The sequence below is a fragment of the Schistocerca nitens genome, chromosome 5, assembly GCF_023898315.1.
Source record: "Schistocerca nitens isolate TAMUIC-IGC-003100 chromosome 5, iqSchNite1.1, whole genome shotgun sequence".
Taxonomy (NCBI): domain Eukaryota; kingdom Metazoa; phylum Arthropoda; class Insecta; order Orthoptera; family Acrididae; genus Schistocerca; species Schistocerca nitens.
The window spans coordinates 440,575,809-440,601,517 of NC_064618.1; the positions used below are offsets into that span (position 1 = coordinate 440,575,809).

A 25,709-nucleotide genomic window follows, 5' to 3' on the forward strand; every position below is an offset into this window, starting at 1 on the left:
CAACTTGACAATCTCATGGACATAACTTCTATTATCATACAAATTCCATTTTCCCTTCTCTTTTCTTCTTTGTCTTTTTGGGTTCTGTACCTCAGTCAAACAAAACGGAACCCCTATAGGATTACTCTGTTGTCCATCTGTCTGCTTGTCTGTTCAAGTGTCTGTCTCACTATTCAAAACTGTTTCTCTCTCAGGAATGGGTAGACTTCTCCAGCTGAAATTTATGTCACATATGAAGGTCTGTAGCCCCTTGGCGGAGTAGAAAATGTACGTTTATAAGTCAATGCAGTCAAAAGGTATGGCCATTTATGTCACATAATTTGATATTCATGAACTCATTCACTGAAACCTATAGGGTACTACCATTGACCTAGAATCATTATATCCAGCAAGAAGCAAGGTTTCACAGTACAAGCAAATGAAAAATTCCAAGAACTGTTAATTTGTAACTATACATAAAAAAATTGTCATTCATTATCAGACTGTCTGTCTGCCCTTCTGTTATGACCCCTTTTCCTCAGGAATGGGTAGACATAATCTTGCCTGTATCATATCAGTAACAGGCAAAAATCAGTGAGATTTTTTATTCCCTTGATGAGTGAACTATCTATATACATCACTAAATTTGTATGGAACCTTCGCGAGTCCTATTATCACTTATCTGGATTTTTTCATTATTATTATTATTATTATTATTATTAATTTCTTCATATCTTTATTTATTATTACTTATTTAATTATATTCTTTATTGTTACTCATTTTTTAACTTTGCTGTTTTGGTCATCAACTCTAAGGTTTCTTTGTTGCTATTCTCCATTATTGTTGCTTTCCAGCTACCCTGCTCACTTCAGGAGCACTTTGTCATCATTGGGGATTGGAATGCGGAATGTGGTTGTAGGGGAAGGAATAGGAGAAAGTATTATGGGAGAAAATTGCCTTTGCAGTAGGAATGAGAGAGGAGAAAGACTAACCGAGTGCTGGAATAAATTTCAGATGGTAAAAGCAAGTTGCTACTCTGTCCAAAAATCACAAGAGGAGGAGGTATATTGGAAAGATCGGGAGACATTGGAAACTTCCAGGTGGATTGCAACATGTTAGACAGAGATTCCAAAATAAGATAATGGATCATAAGATGTACTCTAAGGTCACAATTTAGTAATGATGAAGTGTAGACTGAAATTCAAGAGAATTGTCCAAAAGAATCAGTGTGAAGGGAAGTGGGATATTGGACTACTGAGGAATGATGAGGCATGTTTGAAGTTTGCTAAGGACATGGGTACTGTAATAAGGAGTGGGGATCTATAAAAATGGCAATCACGGATGTTGGACAGACAAACATAAGTGTAAGGAAGGAAACTGGGTAACAGGTGAAATACTTCAATTGATCAGTGACAGAATGCAGTGCAAAAACGTAGAGGGAAAGGCAGGAATAAAGTAATATAAATCCTTTAGGAGTGAAGTAAATAACAAAGGCAGGGCAGTTGAGGTGAAATGGCTGCAGGAAAGATGTGAAGAAATCGAAAAAATGGATGATCTTTTGGAGGACTGATTCAGCATATAGAAAATTCAAAGCAACCTTCAGGGAAATTAAAAGCTAGGGTGGTAACACTAAGAGTGCAATGAGAATTTCACTTTAAAATGCAGGAGAGAGAGTAGATAGGTGAGGGAAGTACTTGCCTGATGACATGTGAGAAGAAGAAATTTGAGTCAATATGAGTGATATAGGGTATCCTGTATTAGAGTCAGAATTTAAAACAGTTCTGGAAGACTTGAGATCAAATAAGGAAGAATGGATAGATAACATTCCATCAGAATTTCAAAAATCATTGGGGGATGTGGCAAACATATGACTATTCAAGTTGGTGAGTAGAATCTATGAGACAGGCAACTTACCATCAGACTTTCAGAAAATATTACCCACACAGTTCTGAGGATAGTAAGGGCAAATATGTGCAAAAACTATCACACAATCAGCTTAATAGCTCATGCAGCCAAGTTGCTGACAAGAATAATATACAGAAGAACAGTAGAGAAAATTGAGGATTTGTTAGATGATTATCAGTTTGTTACCCAGTTTCCTTCCTTACACTTATGTTTGTCTGTCGTCAGAGTGGCAGTTCTCACTTTGCACCTGATAATGGAAGCTAGCTTAAAGAAAAACCAAGACAATCTTATAGCACTGAGACACAATGGGATTGTCAACCCAGACAAAGCATTCATCAACATAAAATGGTGCAAATGTTCAAAATTTTCTGAGAAAAACAGGAGTAAGCTACAGAGAAAGATCAGTAATACACAATATGTACTAGAACCAATAGGGAACAAAAGACTGGAAGGTAAAGAATACAGTGCTTGGTTTAAAAAGGGATTAGTCTTTTGCCCTTACTGTTCAATACATAGGCCTGCATCAAAGAAGCAATGACAGAGCTAAAAGAAAGGTTCAAGAGTGGAATTATAATTCAGGATGAAAGGATATCAATGATACGATTCACTGATGACATTACAGGATCTGCTGGATAGAGCAAACAGTCTAATGACTACAAAATGTGGATTTAGAGTAAACAGGTAAAAGACAAAGGTTACAAGATGTTTCAGAAATGACAATAGTGAGAAATTCAACATCAAAATTGGGGATCAAAAATTTAAGGAATTGTGCTATCTTGGATGAATCAAGGATGACATAAAAAGCAGATTAGCACAGGCAAAGAAGCCATTCTTGACCATAAGAAGTCTACTTGTATCAAACAAGGGCCCTAATCTGAGGAAGAAACTTCTGAGAATATACATTTGGAGCACAGCACTGTATGGTAATGAATCACAGATAGTGTGAAAACTGGTACACAACACAATCAAAGCATTTGAGATGTGGTGTTATTGAAGAATATTGAAAATCAGATGAAATGATAGGAAATGAGATTCACCCACAGAATCAGCAAAGGAGGAACATACTGACAAGAAGAAGGGCTAGGATGATAGGGCATGTGTTAAGGCACTAGGTACTAGAGGGTACGAATTATGAGAGATCTGAATACATTAAATGAATAATTGAGCGCACAGGGTGCAAGTGCTACTTCGAGGATGAAGAGGTTAGCACAGGAGAGGAATTCGTGGTGAACTGCATCAAACAAATCTGAAGACTTTTTTTTTTTAAAAAAAAAAAAAAACAACAACCACAACCAACTTCCTGACAGAATACCATATGTTGTACTGCCGACAATTCCACATATGCTAGTCCCTGGTCTGAGCTACGATAACTTTAGTCGTTCCCACACCTTTTCCACAACACAACTTTTCACACATTTAGCAATTACATCGAATAACAGTGGGAATGTACTCATGATTAGCATGTCATCCACCACTGTGACATCCAGGGAGCTACTCATGAACTATGTTGTAATATCCGTAATTAACAAAAATATGTAATAATATCCACCACTAACAAAAAATATAAAACTAAATCAGATGATTATTCAATACAGACTGTTGGCCCTGACCCGTGACATAGGAAACATGGAAAAAATACCATCGACAAATGGCAACTACAACATGATATCAGTAGCAAAATTTTCAAATGGAATAAGGTACAGATAGCCTGTCACCAAAACTAGTTCTTTTCAGTTGTATAGTCCTTGGATTTGACAGCTCGGAACCAAACTGTCACCATTCAATGTAACCTATACCTCGGACTACGCTACAGATCAGTCTGTCACCATAATAAGGGTGTTACTCCTCCTCTCCCCCCCCCCCCCTCCCCACACACACACATTCATTGCCTTCACCAACCAACAGCAAAACTTGGGCAAAGAGGAATATTTAATATGAGCTGTCGGCTTTGAACACTGACAAAGTTAATGGTTGCTGTGCTGTCACCGTTTGGTGTGTATATTCACAATTTTGTTATCAGTTGACGACACCAACGAATGTGCAAGCAAATAAAAGTGGGTGTGGTGAGACTGATCTGTAGCTTAGCCTGATGATGTCTAGATTATGTTGGAGGTGGCAGTTTGGTTGTGAGTTGGCGAATCCAACGAATGTGAGGGTTAAAAAATCTAGTTGCAGTGAAAGACTGTTGTGTAGCTTCGACCACTTGAAAAAAGTGCTACTGACATCACATTATAGTTGCCACATTGTTTACGGCATTTACTGCAGATCTCCTATGCCACAGGCCAAAGCCTTTGACTCATATTGTACATTCCTATTTATCCCAAAACTGTGAATATATAAAATATGACATAGCGGCAGCCATTAACATATAGTCACTGATCAAAGCTGACAATTCGTAGCACAGTATTTCTCTTGATCCATCACATCTCTAACACAAACAACAAACTGCACTAATAATTCCAAACCCAAAAGCGAGTCTATTGTCCGTAACTGCCAACATCAAAATATTTCACTAACAGATCAGGGGGAGGGGGTAATTTTTGTTCTGTGATGATACAATTAATAAGATTATACTGGATTTCCCATTTCTCTAATTTTAATATCCTAATACGGTACTGACTATGTAATGTTGGAATGCTGATTCATTTCAAACAGCAGAAACAAAGCACAGTGGGTAATGTGCATGCACTTTATGGAGCCAGTGACAAGGTGGAGTGATGTCTGAACAATGAAGACATACCCTCTGCCAAGCATCTCAAGGTGATTTGCAGGATATAAATGTAGATGTAAACAAAATTTTATTATATTCTCTGTGTTGCTTACATTTTCTGTGTACAGTATCTGTACATGAATGTTGTTATGCTTAGTAACTGCATGTAAGTTAGTGTTTTCTATATGAAGTCATAACAAAGACAAGATCGTATCTTCCCAAAATATGTGCTAAGCAAATACAATACCAATGAACTCTATTGTGAAATGAATAAGAATAGACATTTTGTTCTGAACATAAGCAAGTCAAATCAGAAATATATACATGTGTATAACTAATGCAATTGTGCTTACCTTAGTACAGCTTCCAAATGTAGCTGTCCTGAAACTGTGAGAAAGACTTTAGAATCGAAATATGCTTCTTCTTCACTGCATCCTGACTTTGACATTTCTTCACGTAACGTTTTGCTTTCAGGCATTACAAGAAAGACTTCTCCTGCACCTTCACAGTCATTAGCTGTTAATATTGGAGTGTGAATATAAAGAAAACCAAGTTTATTGAAATATTTGTGTACAGTATGTGACACAGCTCCTCGCATCCGCAGAAGAGCACCAAAAGTAGTTGTTCTTGACCTTAAATGCAAAAACTGACGCACATAATCTGGTGGATATGATTTCCTGGCTGCGAATGGATAACCATCTGTGAAAACACAAGGCCCGATTACTTGAATGTGACTCGCCGACAGTTCCAAATCACCTTTACTATTTGTTTTAAGTAATCCAGATGCTCTCACTGACGCTCCAAATGCCAGTTGATTGGGTTTGTCGCGGGTTGGAATCAAAATCTGCAATCTTTTTACACAAGAGCCATCATTAATATCGACAAATGTCAAGTCCTTCATCTTCCTCAGGCCCTTTACCCATCCCTAAAATCATATCACAAAATTACACAAGCATCTCAATTACCATCAAATAGCTATTTTTTATATTTTTATTTAGTTTATAGGTTATAAGTTTAGATGTTACCTGGACTGTCACACTAGAATCAATGGGTTTTGATGTTAAGACATCTGATATGCGTGATATGTGATGAATATAATTCTTCACAACATTGCTACAGGCACCTGTTTGATACACGCGCCCCAAGTAATTAAACAACAATACTGTCATTGCCGGCTTTGCGAAACAAAGACGAATCGATAGTAAACAGATGACAGGTCGCAAACATACACCACGTGTGTCGCGTGAGGTCACTGGAAACTACAAACGTGGGATGTGTTTGGATAGTGAGATGTTAATAGCGACGAAATGCTGTACCGCGTAGTTTCAAAATTATCACATCGAAACATACCGTCGCATTAACGAAAAGAAAGTGACGATTATATTTCGAAAGACTTATGAGTTGCCTGGCAAGAAATATTAAGAATTGGAATTAGTAATATGTCTGGCGAAGACGACAATGAAGAATTGGCTTCCTCGGAGCTTGGAACGATTGAATAGTGAGTAAACGTCATTGATAATATCATGTAGTAAGAAATCACATTACTCTGTTATTAACTATTCTTTCTCGTTTTTGAATAGCTGGGACAAAACGTATTCAACAGAGATTCAGAATTTTGAAGACCATGGTGACATAGGAGAAGTCTGGTTCGGAGAAGACAGTGCATTGAGGGTTGTCAGGTAGTAATTAATGTTAAAAAATGCTCTTAGATGAAACCCGTAGTTGTGTAAATATGTTACAACAATACTCCGTGAATGGGCAGCAAAATCTTAAGCGTCGTGTATATTTAAAGTAATCCGAAAGGTAGTGAAGTGCAGTTGGTTTTTGTAGGAAAAAGTGAATTTTAAATCCCTACTGTAGAACAGCAGCAAGCATAGTGATGATTTTATTGTTCTCAAGTTCCCGACATATTTGGTAAGCTATGGAAGTTAGTAACATTATACGTCATTGGAACTGATCATGTAACCTTTGGACATACAGTGGGTACTAGCTAACCTGAAAGTAATAGGCCTTAGCTACTGTCACAACCATTGCATTCCTAGGAAGAAGGAAGGAAGCTTTGAGTTTTAACAACTCATTGCTGGCGAAATCACTAGAGAATTGTAAATAAAATAAGACAGGAATAGAAAACACTTGCTGCCAGTTAAGAATAATGGGAGGGGCACAGGCCAACAGTTTCATGCAGTTAAAGTTGGAATAATAGATGCAGATCATAAGTATTATGAAAGCAAGTTCAAGCCTTGGTCAGTTTATAGAAAACATCAAACATTAACTTATGATATGAATGAGGGTGATCATGTAGACCCTGCTTGTGGATGATGTAGCATGTAACAGCCTGTCCAGGAATGTGAGGTTTATCATCAGGAATGACCTGGACACTCCAGGAACAGCAACAGTTCATGCTGAAGCTGTCCCTGCAGCCGCTGTTGGAAAGAGTCAAGACAGGTTAGCAGATTTTTAAGTGGAGAGAATAAGGGTGGGCCACAATCATAAATGACTTAATTGCCGGAGTAAGAAGTACGAACATCATTAATGGCACACTTTCCAGATGCGAGTTAAAAATATATAACAGTTATTTGAAACAAAACTTGCTGCCTTCAATTTTATTCTTTATTGAAGGTCATCAAGTGCTCCTGTGCTATAATTTTCAATTTATCGGGCAATAGTGGTCTTTTGTGATGCCTAGTATTTCTCATTTATCAACACTTAACTGTCATAGGTGACTATGGTATTTAAAAAATTTTCAGAACCATAAAGATGGGATGATTGACACATTGTGTGCTTCTTTTGTCTGTGATGGAAATGCCCATCGTGACTGTTGCAGTAGGTAAACATTGCTGCTGAATTCACTCGTCTTGGACAAGCTAATGGTGCACTGTTAGTGTCATATTGTATCATTTATAAAGAGAATGTTCTCATTCATTCATCATGTTCCATGGTCCCTACATGTTGGGGAAACTACAGTGATGTTAAATCGAGTAACATTATATATTGAAATGTAGCACCAAGAGGTAGTTACAAACTGCATTACTAATTAACTACTGTTAAGCCACTATAAGTAAGTTAAGCTTAGGACTGCTCAAGCTAAGTTTAACAAAACATAGGCTAACAAAGGATTTGCCTTGTATAAGAATCCAGATATCATTGTTGGCCTTCTTTGTACTTTGTTTCTGTTTAACATTTTGTCTATTTTCTGTATTGTGTAACTCTTGTCACTTATTTTTTGTTCTTGGTAATTATTTGAACAGGTGGTTATGTGATAATCCAGCAGTGAAAAGAGATGACAGGATTTTGGATGTTGGCTGTGGCAATGGAATGTTGCTCATAGAGCTGGTATGTGTTAAATATATTTTTTTTAAAAACTTCGTCACTAAAATTGCATTAAACCAGCATGAAGAAGGATGCATGACAAATTTATTGCAGCAAAGTCACAATTGTAACAAGTAAAAAAGGAAGGAAAATGCTGTAACAGTTCACTTGCTACATACGTCTGTTACATATTGCCACTGATAAGTTATTCAGGACAAGATAAGTCCACAATTCCCAAAATTACTAATAAGGCCACAGACTGCCTGTTGGCTCCTGACTCAGGTTCTTCGGCCGACATTTGTTTGATGATTTTGGCATTTTGCCAAGTGGCTGGCATTGTCAAAGCTTCACATTCCCATGCTCGTGGTGGGATGAAGTCAATCTCATGGGCACAGATTATGTATACCTGGTATGTCAATGTCTGAGGACTTTTCCATGCTCGTTTCCAGTGCCATTATCCCCTGCTACTTGCAACAGTCAGTCACTGCAGCATGGGAATTCAGAACTCGTTCACCTTGGGCTTTCTTCTATTTTGTCAAAGCTGTCGTCATGTTTTCTATAGCTTCTATGAACAAGTGGGTGTGGTAGTTCTTCTCTACAGCAAGAACCTCCATGTCAGCAAATTTTATACGATGTGGTCGGTCCCGCACAATGTATACTTCGCCAAGGCTGATTTCTCCAATTACCCCAACCTGCATTGCCACTTATGTTTGGTGGTCCTTGTGCTGATTGATCTGCCTGTCATTCTGACATAGACTTTTTTGCATGTACATAGTATGCGGTATATTCCCAACATTGCAGGTGGACTCCTTTTCTCTTCTTTGCTTATCTGAGACTCTTTGATCTTCTTTGTTCGTTTATAAATATTCCTTATGCCATTTTTGGATAATATATAGCCGATTATGTCCATCACTTTGGGAATGTATATCGGAATGGCCATACCCAACATTTCTTTGTCCAATGTGTCACTTCACTAAGTGTCTGGTTCTGTGGCACTTCTTATGTAACTGGTAGAGTACCCATTGCTCCTCAGAATATTTTCCGAGCAAGATGAATATGTGAGATGCACCCGCAGTTGCAGAATCCAACACATGGGAAGTGTATAGAGGAACAATGGGTACTCCACCAGTTACATAAGAAGTGTCACAAAACCAAACACTCAGTGAAGTGACACATTGGAAAAAGAAATGTTAGATATGATCATTCTGATCCACATTTCCAGAATGATGGACAGAATCGGCCACTTGTTGTGCAAATATGGCATAAAGACTATTTATAAACAACAAAGAAGATCAAAGAGTGCCTCAGATCAGCAAAGGAGAGAAAAGGGACCCATTTACAATGTTGAGAATATACTGCACACCAAGTACATGCAGAAAAGTCTATGTTGGAATGACAGGTAGATCAACCAACATCAGGATCACCAAACATAAGCAGCAGTGCTGGGTGGGGTAGTTGGAGAAATAAGCTGTGGCGGAGTATGCATTGTGAGAGACCTACCATATGGAAGTTCTTGCTGTAGAGAAGAGCTAGTGGTGCAGAGAAGCCATAGAAATACACAAACATGACAATAGCTTCAGCAAGAAGGAAGAAAGCCCCGAGGTGAACATATCCTGGATTCCTATGCTGCAGCAATGACAGTTGAAAGTACTAAGGGGAGAACTACAGCGGGAATGAACACGAAAAGAGCCCTTGAACACTGATATGCCAGGTGTGTATAATCTGCAGCCGTGTGGTCGATTCCAGTCCACCACCAGCAGTGGAAAGTGAAGCTTTGGCAACAACAGCCACTCACGCTGGCAAAACATCAGAAAAATCATCAAACAAATGTTGGTCGAAGAACCCAAGACAGAAGCCAACAGGCAGTTTGTCAACAACTGGCCATGAAAGCCTTAATAGTTTTGTATAAGGTCACACTTTACAGCAGAAATGATATTGATAAAAAAAAGGAAACACCCTATCCCATATATTCAACATGTGAACTACCAATATGATTGTTGCTTTTTCATTTGCAAATGGGACATCTTATCCATCACTGTGAATATTGATTCATCTACAGTACAATTAACAGTAGCCGTGTGTCTCGAAAAACAATGGCAATAAGCAGCAAGGACTGAAAACTTTACGAAGGGATGTTTGTGAGTCAAGTTGGAGGTAGCCAATGGATTGACAGTATGTGGTACCCAGTGTGCAGCTGTTAATTGTATACCTCTTCATGTCACTGACATATGAGTTAATCATATGTTTTAGCAGTTAAGTTTTTACTCTGAGGTGACAAAAAGTCATAGGATATTACCTAATATTGTGTTTGACCTTCTTTTGCCCATTGTAGTGAAGCAGCTCAACATAGCATGGACTCAACAAGTCGTTGAAAGTCCCCTGCAGTAATATTGAGCCATGCTGCCTCTACAGCCTTCCATAGTTGTGAAAGTGTTGCTGGTCCAGTATTTTGTGCAAGAACTGACCTCTCGCTTATGTCCCATGTCGGGCAATATGGGTGGCCAAATATTTCATTCAGACTGTCTCAAATGTTCTTCAAACCAATCGTGAACAACTATGGCTCAATATCGTGGCACATTGTCATTCACAAAAACTCCATCGTCGTTTGGGAACGTGAAGTCTGTGATTGGCTGAAAATGATTTCCAAAGATTCCAAGTAGCCGAACATAACCAGTTCCAGTCAATGATTGGTTCATTTGAACTTGAAGACCCAGTCCATTCCATACAAACACAGCCCACACCATTATGAAGCCACCACAAGTTAGCACAGTGCCTTGTTGACAACTTGGGTCCGTGGCTTCATGGGGAGTGTGCAACATTTGAACTGGGAACCCTATTATAAGCTCTTACCAACTGAAACCAGGCCTCATCTGATCCGGCCACAATTTTCCAGTTGTCTGGGTCCAACCAATATGGTCACAAGCCCAAGAGAGGTGCCGCAGGCGATGTGCTGTTGGCAAAGGCACTCGCATCAGTTGTCTACTGCCATAGTCCATTAATGCCAAATTTTGCCACACTGTCCTAATGGATATGTTCGTCATACTTTCCACATTGGTTTCTGCTATTATTTCATGCAGTGTTGCGTGTCTGTTAGCATCAACAACTATATGCAAACACTGCTGCTCTCATTCGTTGAGTAAAGACCGTCAGCCACTGTATTGACTGTGGCAAGAGGTGGTGCCTGAAATTTGGTATTCTCAGCAAACTTTTGGCACTGTGGGTCTAGGAATATTGAATTTCCTAACAATTTTTGAAATGGAATGTCCCATGCAACTAGCTCCAACTACCATTCTACATTCAAAGTCTGTTAATTGCCATCGTGCAAGCATAATTGCTTCAGACACCTTTTCATTTGAATCACCTGAGTGCAGATGACAGCTCTACCAATATACTGTCATTTTATACCTTATGTACCCGGTATTACTGGGACATTCCGTGTAAACTCTCAGATAGTTTGGTGGATCCTTAGGTGACCAGTTCAGAATTTTATCATATTTGGTACGTGGATACCTGTATATCTTAATAGTAAAACTGCCAAGTAGCACTGTCCTAACTGTAACCATTTTTGATAAATTCAGGTTTCCTGGCTGAAAGGTCTGTACCCAGTCATTAGTCGTGCACCAATTTCGCTATGTTCAGAGACTAATTACTTGACCTACAGATCTCGGTTTTTAAGCAGCCAGTATGTAGACCACTAAGTCGATATACTGTATAAAAAGTGGGATACATCATACAGATATTTTCTGAAAAATGTTGAAAAGGACACTCTTTCTTTGCTGTGCTTTTAATCAGCAATTTTTTTGAAACTTTATGACTTTGTACAGGGAAACAGTACAGACCTCAAATCATGCATTGTGACAGTTTAGTTGTAGTATTAAGTATAAAGAATAATGAAAATTATTTGGCATTGTAATTAGAATTTGTTACTTTCACTTACATACAGTTCCATTGCAAAAAAAGAAAAAAGAAAAAAAAAAGTCCAGATTTGACGAACTTCGAAGTCCTTGGGTAATACATAAAGAGTTGAATCTTAACTTGATTTTTTCTGAAGTGTTTACATATGTGGTAGCCATCACTTACACACACCTTTCACATTCACCACTACAGTGCATTGGTAAATAAAAACCATGTGTATTGTTCCTCAAATAGTTGTAGTTGATCTGCAGAGCTGTAAACAGGTGAGAGCTGAAAACAGTTGTCAATCATTTTCCTTGATGTATGTGATGTATTTCACAGTTAAATGACTGTTTAATGTAAAAAATTACAAGAGGCAACTTTGGTGCACAAATGTGCTAAAATATCGTTATTCCGTTATTGTAAACTTCACTGAAACAAAAGAAAAGATGCAAGCAGTAATGAGGCATGCATTAATAACCTTTTACATATATACTGGTATTTAAAGATATAAAAATTCTGCAAAGAATTATTTCATAAACAAATCCAAATATGAAGAAGATAATTGTATTTTTAAAACTCTTCCATCTTGGATATAAATTTATTTGCCTTGACATCTTAATCCAAAAACAGAATGAGTTCTTTTAAAGGTGACAGATAAGATATTTTCACAGCAGTTATTGTCAAGTTTTTACAATCATGCACTGTGACTTTATAATGGTCTGACATCCATTGCTCTCATAACATTGGAGAGGGGAATCCAAACAGCATCTTTGCTACTCAGCCATGAAAGGAATTGTGATTCAGCAAGAGACATGCAGTTAATCTCAACTTCTTGAAATTCATGTGATACCTGGGAAATATACCCAATACACCACTTTTTGTTGCATTTGAAAGCCACATACTGTTCGACATGCAGTTGTTCCCACAAAGCACTTTCATTAGCTTCTGTAGCAACAGTGCTCTCATTTGCATCTTTTGAGTCTCTTCACTAGAGCATTGACTAGAAATGCATGGGGTGATGGTATTTGTGGAACTGTGCCCATTGTACTGTAACTGTGTTCCAAGAAATCTACATACAATAATTCAGTCTCTTGCAAAGAAACAAGATTAACTAAAATAAGTCTTTCATGCAAGTAAACCTTCATGTTATTTACCAAGATGGAAATGTAATATTTCCTTCCTTGCACAGACTTGAAAAATCATCATTTTCATAAAACCTCACTACATCTTGTTTCACAATTTCAGGTGACTTCTTTTAACCACTCCTGTGTTCTGGAGAGACAGTTACACTACTACTGCCTTTAGATTTTCTTGTTACATGTACCATGTGCTCTGAGAGATCAGCAGTAGATCATACTCTGACAGTGATCTATGAAGGTGGGACCAGTGATAAAACCTGAATCTGTTCACTGAAAGTTGAATTCTACGTTTCTGAGTGAGGAGTTCGATTACATCAGAAAAATGGTTGCGCTGTTGATGTGGGCACTCCACTGAGTACAAGGCATTAATATGTTCTTTGTTTCTTTGCAGGAGATCAAATTGTATAAAAGGTCCGTGGATCACATGAGCAGTACAGTGAGGCCAGTTCCTGGAACACGATCACTCCATGTGTTTCTAGTCATTGCTACTAACACCATACTAATGGAGAGAACAAAAGATACAAATGGGAACAGCACTGTTCCTATGGAAGCTCATGAAAATGCTTTGTGGGAACAACTACAAGTCAGGAAGTATGTGGCTTTCAAATGCAATGAAAACTGGTACATGGGGCACGGTTCCCAGTTATCACACGAATTTAAAGAAGTTGAGAATAACTGCATGTCTCCTGATGAATCAGAATTCCTTTTGTGGGCCAGTAGGAAAGATGCTGTTTAGCCCCCCTTCTCCAAAGTTATATTAATGTGAACGTGACAGCATTAAAAAGTCACTGTGCACTTTTATATAAACATGACAATAACTGCTATGAAAAAATTATATCTGTCACCTTTAAGTGAACTCATTTTGTTTTTGGATCACGATGTCAAGGAAAATAGTCATATGCAAGGTGGAAGAAGTTTAAAAATAAGATTTCCAGCTTTGCATTTAAATTGTTTATGAAACTGTTCTTTGCAGAATTTTTATGTCTGTATATACCACTATATATGTAAAAAGTTATTAATGTGTCTCATTGCTGCTTGCATATTTTCTTTTGTTTTCACAGGGTCCCGGGTTTGATTCCCAGCTTGGTTGGGGATTTCTCTGCCCAGGGACTGGGTGTTTATGTTGTCCTCATCATTTCATCATCATCATCATCATTAGTGACAGTGGCTAGATTGGATTGTGTACAAATTGGACTGTGTAAAAATTGAAGCTTTGTACGGGTGCTGATGACAGCGCAGTTGAGTGCCCCGCAGACCAATCATCATCATCATCATCATCATCATCATCATCATTCCTCTTTGTCATTGTCAGATAATCTGTCTATCACTGGCCCTCACCTACTCCCACTTCTCTTTCTCTTTATTCCTTCCCCCATGGCACTGTCTTCATCACTCTTTTGCTAGCACTTTTCTGCCACTGTCAGCTGTGGTCCACTGCACTTCTCTTTCTCTCATGCTGCTGTTGTCTACTTTGCGATTTCTATAACATGACCACTGTCTACTACCTTCCAGTATTTATTAGTTTTCCATCAGTTTACCACTGTCGCTGTCTTCTTCTCTGTCAGCATAAAAAAGCATGAATATGTTCACATGAAAACAAATGTATTAGTAAGTAACATTTAGATAATTTACTTACCTGAAATTGAAATAACGCAGAACTAATTTTCACCTCAGACCAGATTTTACTCACAAAAAAGTTTTTCATGTGCTTCAGTACTACAACCTGAGGTTCTCAGATGATAACAGAGACACAGTACAGCATATTTCTCCATGCTGCATCACATTATAAATTAGGCTACGTTTTTGCCTCGCATCGAATTTTATGTGCATATTTTACATGTACAAGTGTAGTAATGTTGAACCTCTGTATCTTGGAAACAGATAAAGGTATCAAGAAATGTTTCAAGGTTGTATGAGATAAAAATATTATGAATATATCAAAAAAATTTCAGCCACTTGCTGTGCGTAGCCATCTTGGAACCATCAGCTGAGTTTTGGTCTGCTGGAGGCGGTAAAAAAAAAAAAAAAAAAAAAAAAAAAAAAAAAAAAAAAAAAAGCCTTTTTTGTGGGGTTTTCTGAGCACTGCCCACGAATTAATGATGCCTCTGTAAGTACCATCAAGCCCACCATAGACCACATAAAATACAAAAAGAACCAACCCATTTGCTCTATTTGCTTAAGCCAGAGGAAGTAGATAATATTCATACTTTTGATCCTGTACTGTAGAATAGTGGCATTATGATGATCCTTCTCTTGGGTATACAAATGGTCCCCCAGATCAAGGGCTACCAATAGCACTTGACCCTGCCTTTTTATTGCAAGTGGAACCTAAGGTATGAGCACCGGAAAATCCCGTTTTCTGGCGCAGTGTTTCCGACCACATTAGGCACGTATGCTGTGTAAGAATTTAAAGATTTCTTAAAGAGACCTATGCAAAGAGGGCAATTACATGTTTTACACAAATTCCTTATTGCTCAGTTCTACTGAATAAAACTTAATGGTGTACTTCTGACTGTACAGTATTTCAATGCTTGGCCCAGTCATCTCCTTCATGTGCTGTGAGTTGTGCTGTTTTGTGTACTCTCTGCCGGGACTCCAACCACAAATGAAATATGATGAGGCAGAAGTTTCTGGGACAGCATGATTACGGAGTCTGTCTAAATAAAAATGTTAGAAAACCAAATAAATAGGGATGGTGGTTTTGGCATGAACAAGGTGTGAGGTCTGTCACTGGCCATCACATTCTTCTCAGCTGAGAATCACTGAGAGAATTTACTTTTTATGGACTATCACTTAAGAGTCTGAAAACAATACGGCATCAAATGGTGTATTGGGCCTCAGGAGTTGACTCACAATCATCTGTCAACCAGTAAAGCCCTACTCCCAGTTCTTTAAAGAATAAAATTGCCATATATGTAACAGCTTCAAACAATTTATTATTTTACAAATCAATAAACATGTTAAGTATTCGAAGTCAAGCATTTTAAGCATGAAAAAGTTTAGGAAAAGGTTTGCAATTGTGTTTAAAGTTCATCAGAAATTGTTAAGTGCTCCCATTATCAAATACAGAATGAATACAGTGCAGGTAATTTGCACTCATTTTAAGGAAAGGCTAGTTCTTCACACTTTTCAATGTTTAAGACATCATATCTCCTGAACCATATGTAATATAATCATATAATTTTGCAGGTAGCCTATATTCAGTGGTATATGTTCATACCATCTGCAAAATCTACTGCAAATAGAGTTAGTAGTAAAGAAGTAATAAATTAAAAACCTCATGCCTTATGCTGAAGTTTTCTGTGTGAACAGCAAAAATGTAGGAAGCGGTAAACTTTTTTCACATTTGCAGGGGAGTCGGGGTGTAAACGTTTTGTGAAGGTTTCAAAATTATGCATAAATTTTGTTGGGAGCTGCTAAGTGCTCCCATTCTCAGATATTGGATAAATACAGTCAGAGTAATTTGCACACTGTGAGCTACGCCACCTCAAGACATAAACACAGTAACTAACAGTAATACCTGTCTTACTGTGTTAAGCCTTTAACATAAGATGATATCTCTTAATGGATAAATTATGACAGTGTGGTGAATTTTAATTTTGGTCAGTCATCATATGAAATACTGAAAATCAATTTTTCCTTGTCCCTGGAATCCAAAGATACCCAACCTGCAACTGGGGCTGCATACCATGAAGCGTGAACTAGGTTAGCTGTTTAGTAATATAGATAGTGGTATGAAACCAACAACAGTTCGCATTCTGGTTGCATTCCAGGCAGTGGGTACACATGACAGCACAATTCACAGCACCTGAAGATGATTACTGGGTTGGTCATCAAAATATTGTGCATAACATGAAAACAACAACTTGGCTGCTGAGAAACTGTGAGAGATCACATCAATTAATACTTCATTTATCTTAGGTTCCGCCCCTCCCTCCCCCTGAGTCGCCTCAAAAAATGTAGTGCTTGTAGTATGGAGTCACGCTTCGCAACCATAAAGCTTGCCCCTTTTAGTAATTTTAATAATCCAAATTTGTACAAAATTGGAAAGTACACAGTATTTATAATAAAGTGTGTGGTGTGGATGTTTAACAGTATGGATTAGACGTTTGTACCAGAATTTGCAACAATGCTAGTTAACATTCAGGCATGCATTTCTACAGCCTTTGCACTGTTTTATCAAGAAACGATACAAAGGCTTTGAAATAAGTTTGATTGCTTGCTTGATGTGCTTCATGAAGTGAACAAATTGATCATTTTGTGCATACTGGAAGAACAACTTGTGGGTCTCTCTTGTACTTCCAATACCAGTTTCATTGGAACATATTATCTGGTACAGTAACAATTATTTTTAAGAAATAAATAACATGATTTAGACTTGGCCTGTGTAGAGCCATTCATTAGGTAAACTAATTTCCTCACTCCTACTCCCATTGCAAACTAGTAATAATAATCACTAGTGACCAGATTATATGCATTTACGTGTTGCATACTTGGCTCCTTTTCCCAGTTATTGCGTATTTTAACTAAAAACTAGTGACGATGTATATTTTCACTCTTTGTTTACAATATTTTAAAAATTTAGACAGACGGTCTCTAGCTTGATCTAGTTTTGATGTCTTACAGACTGACCATTACCTAGAACATGCAGTTCGCTAACTGAGGGGCCACTGGCTAGCGAAATCATTACAGAAGAGGAACAGGACCAGACAGATAGAGTCAATGCTCCTTCGCTTTCGCCCCCCGTTAATCCCCTCCACTGTCATACCATATGCGTCGGCAACGATTCAATTAAACTACGCAAGCTTTTCGTCGCTCATCCATTTTTTCAGTTTAGCTTTCTATTTACTTGCACACATTTGAACATGTTTATGATGTATAGTGTGTAACATGTCGTGCACCATGTCTCCTGAAAAAAGAAACTTTGTTTCATGGGTAACTGACCATCCTGGAACATTTACACTTGACAGAATTGTTTTATATTGTCAAGTATATGAGAAAAAAGTTTGGTGCAAAAAAAAAAAGATGGAGAGAAGGCTGTTGGTCCCAGTGTGTGGCGTGTCGATGTCAGTATTTCACCTGCCTGGCAGGCAACACATGCAGGAAGCTGTAGCTGCTGACATACGAATGGTTGGAGAAGCCAGATGCATGTGTCGTTGGGGTACATGGGTCGAAGCTGTGTTGTTTTACAATGAACGTTTCAAGGCCATTGGAGGGGTAGTAAACAAATTCTATAGTGCAGACCAATCACAAGCACCAGGTTATGCAGCCACCCGCCATCCACTTACTTTGTCACCAATACCAGTAGGCTCCAAACTGAGCTGGCTTGGTGCTTTTGCTCCAATGGGTCACCTGCTATGTGACTACCTGCTCCTTAGTGGGCCATGAGTTCGATTCTGTGCCAGCTTGCTGGCATCAGGCCTTTGTTGCAGGCATACACGGTTTCTGACTGTTTCTCAGGCTGTTGGGCCTTCGTGGCCTGTTCGGGTGAAGTTTTAGTTTTTATTGCTCTGGTGGGCTCGAGCCATCATGCTGTGCACCAAAGTTTAAACACTATCTATCCCAGGCTGTGGTCACAGATCGGCTGAGCCATGAGGAGCTGCTACAGACATCCCTCATGAGCAGTGCGACACATGCATCTGGCTTCTCCAAACATTCGTATGTCAGCAGCTACAACTTCCTGCATGTGTTGCCTGCCAGGCAGGTGAAATACTGACATCGACACGCCACACACCGGGACCAACAGCCTTCTCTCCATCTTTGCTCCCAACCTTGTAGCTGACATGAATAAAGAACTATTATAACCAGGCTTGTTTTACTGACAGTTTCCATACAGCTCCTGTCACCACTATCAACACACCCACAGCCCATGCCCAGGAAGAAGCGGAGGGGGACTCTACTCCTTCCTGATTTGCTATCAGTCGATTCACCTGACACTAGATGTCATGCCTTGACCCCTTGATGATGTGATCCACATTTTATACTAAAAATGTTTTATAACATTGGACCAGCTTCAATCCTACTGCTTGCACAATAATGTGAATGTGCAGGTCAACATGAGAGAGACTGGGAGAAAGTGAGTAGCGCAGTTTCAAGCAAGATTGTATTTTACTCCTTTTAATATTTGACATTGTATCCACATTGGTTCGTGATTGGCATAATCAGTTCAGGCAGGGCAGTTACCTTCATAGCCTCGGATGTTATTAAATTTAGCATATGTTAAAATTCAGGAGTAAGTAAGAAACACGTAGTTTTTTTCTTTTCTCGAAAAAATTCCTGCCCTGAGATACAGGCCTCCAATGATGACACTGCGAACACCATTTTGAAGATGCGAATTTCGGAAACATTTTTAAAATGCTGTATCTCTGTAACAGTTGTAGATATTTTATTAGAGATTTTTTTATTTGAAAGATAACTACTTTATGATTACAAAGGTATTCTCAGTTTGTACACATCTGTCATTTTTTTACTGTCACCTATTGATTTTTTTTTTTTTTGTAATTTAAAGAAATTATTCTTTTTTTTCTTCAAAAATGCCAATCCATATTTTTTTTCTTTTCTTTTAATTGATGAGTACCATGTAGTACTGTTTTCTCTGTAAAGGAGAGCCTCCACTTTTAAGTCCATTCTGGATTATTATTGCCATATTTGCCCAAGTATAAGATGACCCCCCCCCCCATTTTTTTAAGATGCTCCTGGAGAAAATTTCTTTTGGACATGTTTTGACTAATCAAAATTAAAATATGTTTTATTGAAATAAAGAACCTACCAAAAAGTTAACATTATACCTATTCTAAGCTTAAAGCCATTTATTGATTGTCTAAATTTTGATATTACAAAGAGAAATAAACAAAAAGTAGTAGTTTACATTAATTTTCAGGCTGTTTTCTTTTCTACTTTTTTTTGCTTTCTGGCCCTGTTGTCCGTGATATCAGTATTATTTAATCGTCGTCATTCTTCATTGTCACAAATGTTTGGTTGGTTCTTCCAAGTATGTTGAGATTTATGAGGTTGTGGTTATGGTGGGACCTGAGAACACAGCTGTTTTTAGCTGGATACATATCAGATTTTGCTTCTGTACTGACATGAGAATGTTATAATGTCTCTTGCTTCCAAACATGTCGTCTGCTCACCACTCTCTCATTGGCTACGCAAAACGATTAGCTGACACACCCCCTTTCATTCCTGTCATACGTCACTGTGATTGTTGACAGCATTGCAGCAAGAAGCATATAAGTGTGCCAGTCTAGGCTTTCACCGTCCCCTGCGTTGAGTATTTGTCCAATTTTAAAGTCATTTCAATTCAGGCTACAAATAGATTCAGGCAGACTACAGTTTAAACACGGCAGATGTTCATGAAAAGCCGAAGTACACAGTACAAATTCCTATGGTTGCCAGTACAACCCCCTTCCCACAGTCATCTTAGCTGTCAGCCAAGCTGCTCCCCTTCTGTAGTGCTGAGCTTGAGCAACGGGGAAATCTACAGTATCTTCTAGGGTGCAAGTGATATGTAACAACACTGATTAACACATAAATAAAAGATTGCAAGTACGATTCAGACCCATTCTCGAACTCTCTCTTGTCCCACGATCTAGTGTTGTCTATTGGTACTGTCTCCACGGTCAGTCTCGCTGCTGTATTTTATTCTTGTGATAACAATTCAGTCAGTTTATTATTATGTATTTCCTATGTTATGCATTTCATTCTGATTAATTTTTCTTCTTGTTTCCACTGAATATCACCATTATGTTGTAAAGCTGATTAAAAGCTGCTGACAATTATATTTGGTATTCTAATATGGGAACGGTGACCGAATTTCTCATTTGCAATCCACTTAGTAAATAACTACAGTCTCTTATAACCAAATAAAATATTAGTCTGTGTTCTGAATCAAGAAATGTTTTTTGAAGGACAATATTTCCATTTCTGAATGTTACCTTTTCTTAAAAAGCAGCATTAATATTTGCAGACGGTACCCATACATGTATGAGGACATTTATTGCAAACCTGTTCAGATAAAACATAAGTTTGCAAGATGATAGAATTTAATACTATTTTCCCCTATGTTTCACAAAATTGTCGAGTTTTAACCAGAGCCATAGACTGTAGTGGCTAATTCATAGTTTCTTGCATATCTCTTGCTCTAGTGTCATGCGAATCAATTAATGTGATTGTTCGAATAACGTTGATACTATATTAAATGCTTCAGCTTATTGGGAAATCTCAAGCCCGTTAGAATAGTAGTATTTTTTGCTGAGCCCTGTCATTCTGAATTCTTCAAAATAAATCTGCATGAGAACTCAGTAGCCAAAGCTTCATTTGTTTATTTCTCTCTCTCTCTCTCTTTTTATTTTTTTTTTAAATCTCTTATTTTCTGATATGGCTTTCCGTGCGGATAATTTTCTGCTGCAGTACTTGTTACTCCTTGAATCACCATAGATTTTTTCTATTCAGTTTCTCATTGGCCTCATTTCTTTCTCCACTACTGCCCTCTATTTCTCTTTTTGTTGTAAAGTATAGTGTTTTAAAATTCCTTTGTTGTAATCATATCATACTCTCATTTTATGCCTTCTTTACTCTCACATTTCATAACACTTTTTTATTTCTTCTCTTTGTGCTGTTTGTATTCCTCCAAGACACTCTGTAAGTTCTCCCAGACTTAAAGTGAATCTCTTTTGTGCAAGTCTGTTGTGTTCTTGCTTTCCTGATATTCTATTATCTTTTCTTTTCTCCTCATCAGAACTTCAGCAGACACCCCCCTCACACACACACACACACACACACACACACACACACACACACACACACACACACACACCACCTCCTTCTTCCACTGAATTCATAACACATCACCAGCAGTTAATTATTACCACCAAAGATCTGTACCTTTGCTACTGTTAGTGAATTTCATATTGCCTTATTTGCTCCCTGCGAAAGTGTTGCAATTGTCAATACAAAATTTCAGTATGAACACTTCAACTGATACTCTATACTCTACCAGCGTGTTTCTATGAGCCTTTGTCTTCTTATCTGTGAACTATGCTGCCAGTTATTTGGAATGACATACAGTCAACACCAAATCAGCACCATAGTTTTCTCAGGCACAGAACGCTTGAAAAGGATAAGTCTGTGGAGTACCCAGACCATTGACGGCATCTACATCTGGTAAAAATTAAACCAGTAAAACACAGCACAGTCCAGTACACAGTAAAGACACATGGCTACTACAGTTCTACCATAAGCAGCGTGCTCGCTATCTAACATTGGCAGCAGTTGCAAACAAATCAATATTGGCCAATATCGTCTAATTGTTGCTATTTTTTTTCTGCTGCTGGCAGTGCCAGCATGGCAAGTTATTATCATGGACAGACTATACATACACTAGAAGAAGAGTAGCAGCTTGAAAAGTAGCGTCATTTTTCTGATGTTTTATATGTGCCTGTATGTTACCTTTTTGTATGTTTTTGTTTGGTGACTGAAATGCATAGCAAATATCACATAATGTGAATTAAGTATTAACTCTAAGTAGCCTATATAAACGCTAAGTAGCGTATATGAGTTCTTTTTTCTGCAGCCCATGGTCTAGTGGTTTGTGTTGCTGCCTCCAGGTCATGGGATCCTGGGTTCAATTCCTGGCCAGGTCAGATATTTTTTTCTCAGGGACTAGCTTTTTGTGTTGTCCCAATCATTTTATGTCATCTTCAGTGACTCGCATCTCACCAAAGTGGCGTCAAATAGAAAGACTGGCACCAGGAGCCCGAACAACCCCAGACAGTGTATCTCCTGGCCAATAATGCCATATAATAATTTCATTTCATCAGTTCTTGTGTAAAATATCTATTCTATATTTTGTTCTTCCGGTATATTTCACATCTGTAAGGATTGCATTGCCATGAATCTGTGGAATGAACGGAGTATGTTAACTAAACTGAACATTATTTTTTCAGGCTCGTGAAAAGTTCTGTGACCTGACAGGCATTGATTACTCCCAGAATGCCATTGAACTAGCCAATGCTGTTGCAAGAAAGCAGAATATTGATATTAAATACTATGTCTGTGACATGTTGGCAAATTATGACGAGCTAATTGAGGGTGGCACATTGCTGAAAGAGTATGACATTGTTTTAGACAAAGGTACATATGATGCAGTTAGTCTACATCCAGTAGATGCTAAGAAAAAGAGAGAAAAATACATTGAAAACATCCACAGGATACTGTCTCAAACTGGAATGTTTGTTATAACATCCTGTAATTGGACACAAGATGAACTAATTTCTCATTTCAAAGCAAGTAAGTAGCTTCATGAAGATATGCATTCTTCAATTCTGTGAAGAGTAGTGAATGCTAAAATTTCATGACTTGATAATCTTATTTTCAGAATTTGAACTCCTTGATATCATCCCAACACCAACATTTCAATTTGGTGGGAAAACTGGCAGCCTGATCACATCTCTCGTTCTTCGGAAATGCTAAATATTGTGCCTGTAAAAATGTTTGCAGTGAATTTGATGCTTTTTTATGTTTCTATTAAAATATTACAAAGACAAGTAAGAATATAAAGCGATTTCATGCATATGTAATGGTTGTTATAAAAATGCTTTCTGCAATTATTTCTTCTTAGTAACTTTATTTTTAAACATTTGCTCGACAATAAGATGTTCCTTAGTTGATTTGCTGTTTATTTTAATTGTATGTTTACTTATTGCTGTAACGTTACATGTGTTTCACGTATTTGTTGTATCACACAATTTAGTGAACAAAATATTGTTATTCATTGTAAATGCAAGTTATCATTGAGTGGACAGCAAGGCGAGGTAGTCAGTACAGAACTTGTACTTTTTAAGCAGAAATCTTTCTGAACACAATTATCTCCCTTTTGTAGGCAATTCACTCTGATAATGGAAGACATCTTTCAGAATTTGAGTCCTGGTCTGGCACACAATGTTCATCACAGCATGTACCCAATTAAATGATAAAAATATGTAATCCCATAAGATTTTCTTTCTTTAACTGGATGTGAAAGGCAAAAATGAAATGCTTCATAATTTTCTCTAACTGAAAGCAAAAGGTGTATGTATTTATGCTCTTACTCACCTATTTATATCTTAATACATGCCTTTTCCCATCCAGTCTTGTCCTGTACTCTCCCCCCACCCCCTCCTTCCCATCCCACCTCTCTCTCTCTCTCTCTCTCTCTCTCTCTCTCTCTCTCTCTCTCCCTCACACACACACACACACACACCTTTTCTTATTGCAACTGTGAAGAAAAGGAATATTTAACTCCATACTTTTAGACATTCATCTTGTTTCTTTTTAGCTTGATCTTGTTGTTGCCAGTCTTGGACTAATTTTTTACACTTTAGGGAATAGCGAATGCATTAAAGTGTCGGAAATATATGCACCTCCATACACATTAGTGTGTGTTTGCAAAAGAGTTTTCGTAGTTCACTGCAATAATTTTTTATTTAGTTCCTCTTTATTTGGACAATTTAATATATGCAGTCTCAAAGTGATTAGTAGACTTCTAGGAGATCCCTGATACAACTATTTAACACAGTTTATACAGTTGCTGCTAAAAATATTGTGATTACAAAATCAAACACTCCTGTTTGCAAGTAGTTTTATAGGCAAATTATTTTGCTAGTTTGTACACATTTAGGGTGAAACTTAATCCAGTTGAAAGGAAGTAGATAAACTTTGTAGTGAGTATGTGACATTTGTTTGGTTATCAATCTCAGGAGACATGTTATTGCCTTGCAATAATCAACTCAGGTATTTACTGTAGAAATGTAACTCTTGTTGTCAGATTGTTGCAGTGTTGTGAATATACTATTTATTTCTGCAGTTTTGCCTGTAGCTTATTCTGTACCATAAAGTGTCTTACATAAATGCAGACTGAAAAAGGCTGCACATTATTTATATAAAATGGCTGTTAACTTATTACCACATGAGCCTTTTTACAGTATTCTACTTTTTTTATTATATGTAGATTTCACTGAAACTATTTTGTACATGTTTGTGACTATCTGTAATGTTCTTTTTCATAAATCACAAATAAAATGCACCAACAAAGCAAAGTATTGTGATCATTCTGAGAAACATTTGGTTTACCATTGTTTGAGGATTTTTGGTGTACTTAAATAATTTTTAAAAATATATAAAAACACAGATGATGTGACTTACCGAACGAAAGTGCTGGCAGGTCAATAGGCACACAAACATACACACGAAATTCAAGCTTTCACAACAAACTGTTGCCTCATCAGGAAAGAGGGATGGAGAGGGAAAGACGAAAGGATGTGGGTTTTAAGGGAGAGGGTAAGGAGTCATTCCAATCCTGGGAACGGAAAGACTTACCTTAGGGGGGAAAAAGGACAGGTATATACTCGCGCACACACACACACATATCCATCCGCACATACACAGACACAAGCAGACATTTGTAAAGGCAAAGAGTTTGGGATGGATATGTGTGTGTGTGTGCGAGTATATACCTGTCATTCCAATCCCGGGAACGGAAAGACTTACCTTAGGGGGAAAAAAGGACAGGTATATACTCGCACACACACACACATATCCATCCGCACATACACAGACACAAGCAGACATTTGTAAAGGCAAAGAGTTTGGGATGGATATGTGTGTGTGTGCGAGTATATACCTGTCATTCCTATCCCGGGAACGGAAAGACTTACCTTAGGGGGAGAAAAGGACAGGTATATACTCGCACACACACACACACACACACACACACACACACACACACACA

The 25,709-nt window shown here is 37.9% G+C and overlaps 2 protein-coding genes across 2 annotated transcripts in view; one reads left to right on the forward strand and one right to left on the reverse strand.

Annotated features, from left to right (window-relative positions):
* LOC126259631 (probable asparagine--tRNA ligase, mitochondrial) overlaps positions 1–5,819 on the reverse strand; it is a 71,306-nt gene extending 65,487 nt beyond the window's left edge. Inside the window, exons 1-2 of the mRNA XM_049956553.1 lie at positions 5,621–5,819; positions 4,949–5,520 (exon numbers count right to left, since the gene is read on the reverse strand). Of these exons, the coding sequence (XP_049812510.1) occupies positions 4,949–5,520; positions 5,621–5,764 (716 nt within the window). The 5' untranslated portion in view covers positions 5,765–5,819. The remainder of the gene's footprint in view (positions 1–4,948; positions 5,521–5,620) is intronic.
* LOC126259632 (EEF1A lysine methyltransferase 2) lies at positions 5,812–24,142 on the forward strand. The gene is made up of 5 exons (XM_049956555.1): positions 5,812–6,093; positions 6,176–6,274; positions 7,844–7,928; positions 22,888–23,230; positions 23,319–24,142. The coding sequence occupies exons 1-5, from the start codon at positions 6,035–6,037 to the stop codon at positions 23,411–23,413; spliced, it is 681 nt and encodes a 226-aa protein (XP_049812512.1). The 5' UTR covers positions 5,812–6,034; the 3' UTR covers positions 23,414–24,142.
* The last annotated feature ends 1,567 nt before the right edge of the window (positions 24,143–25,709 follow it).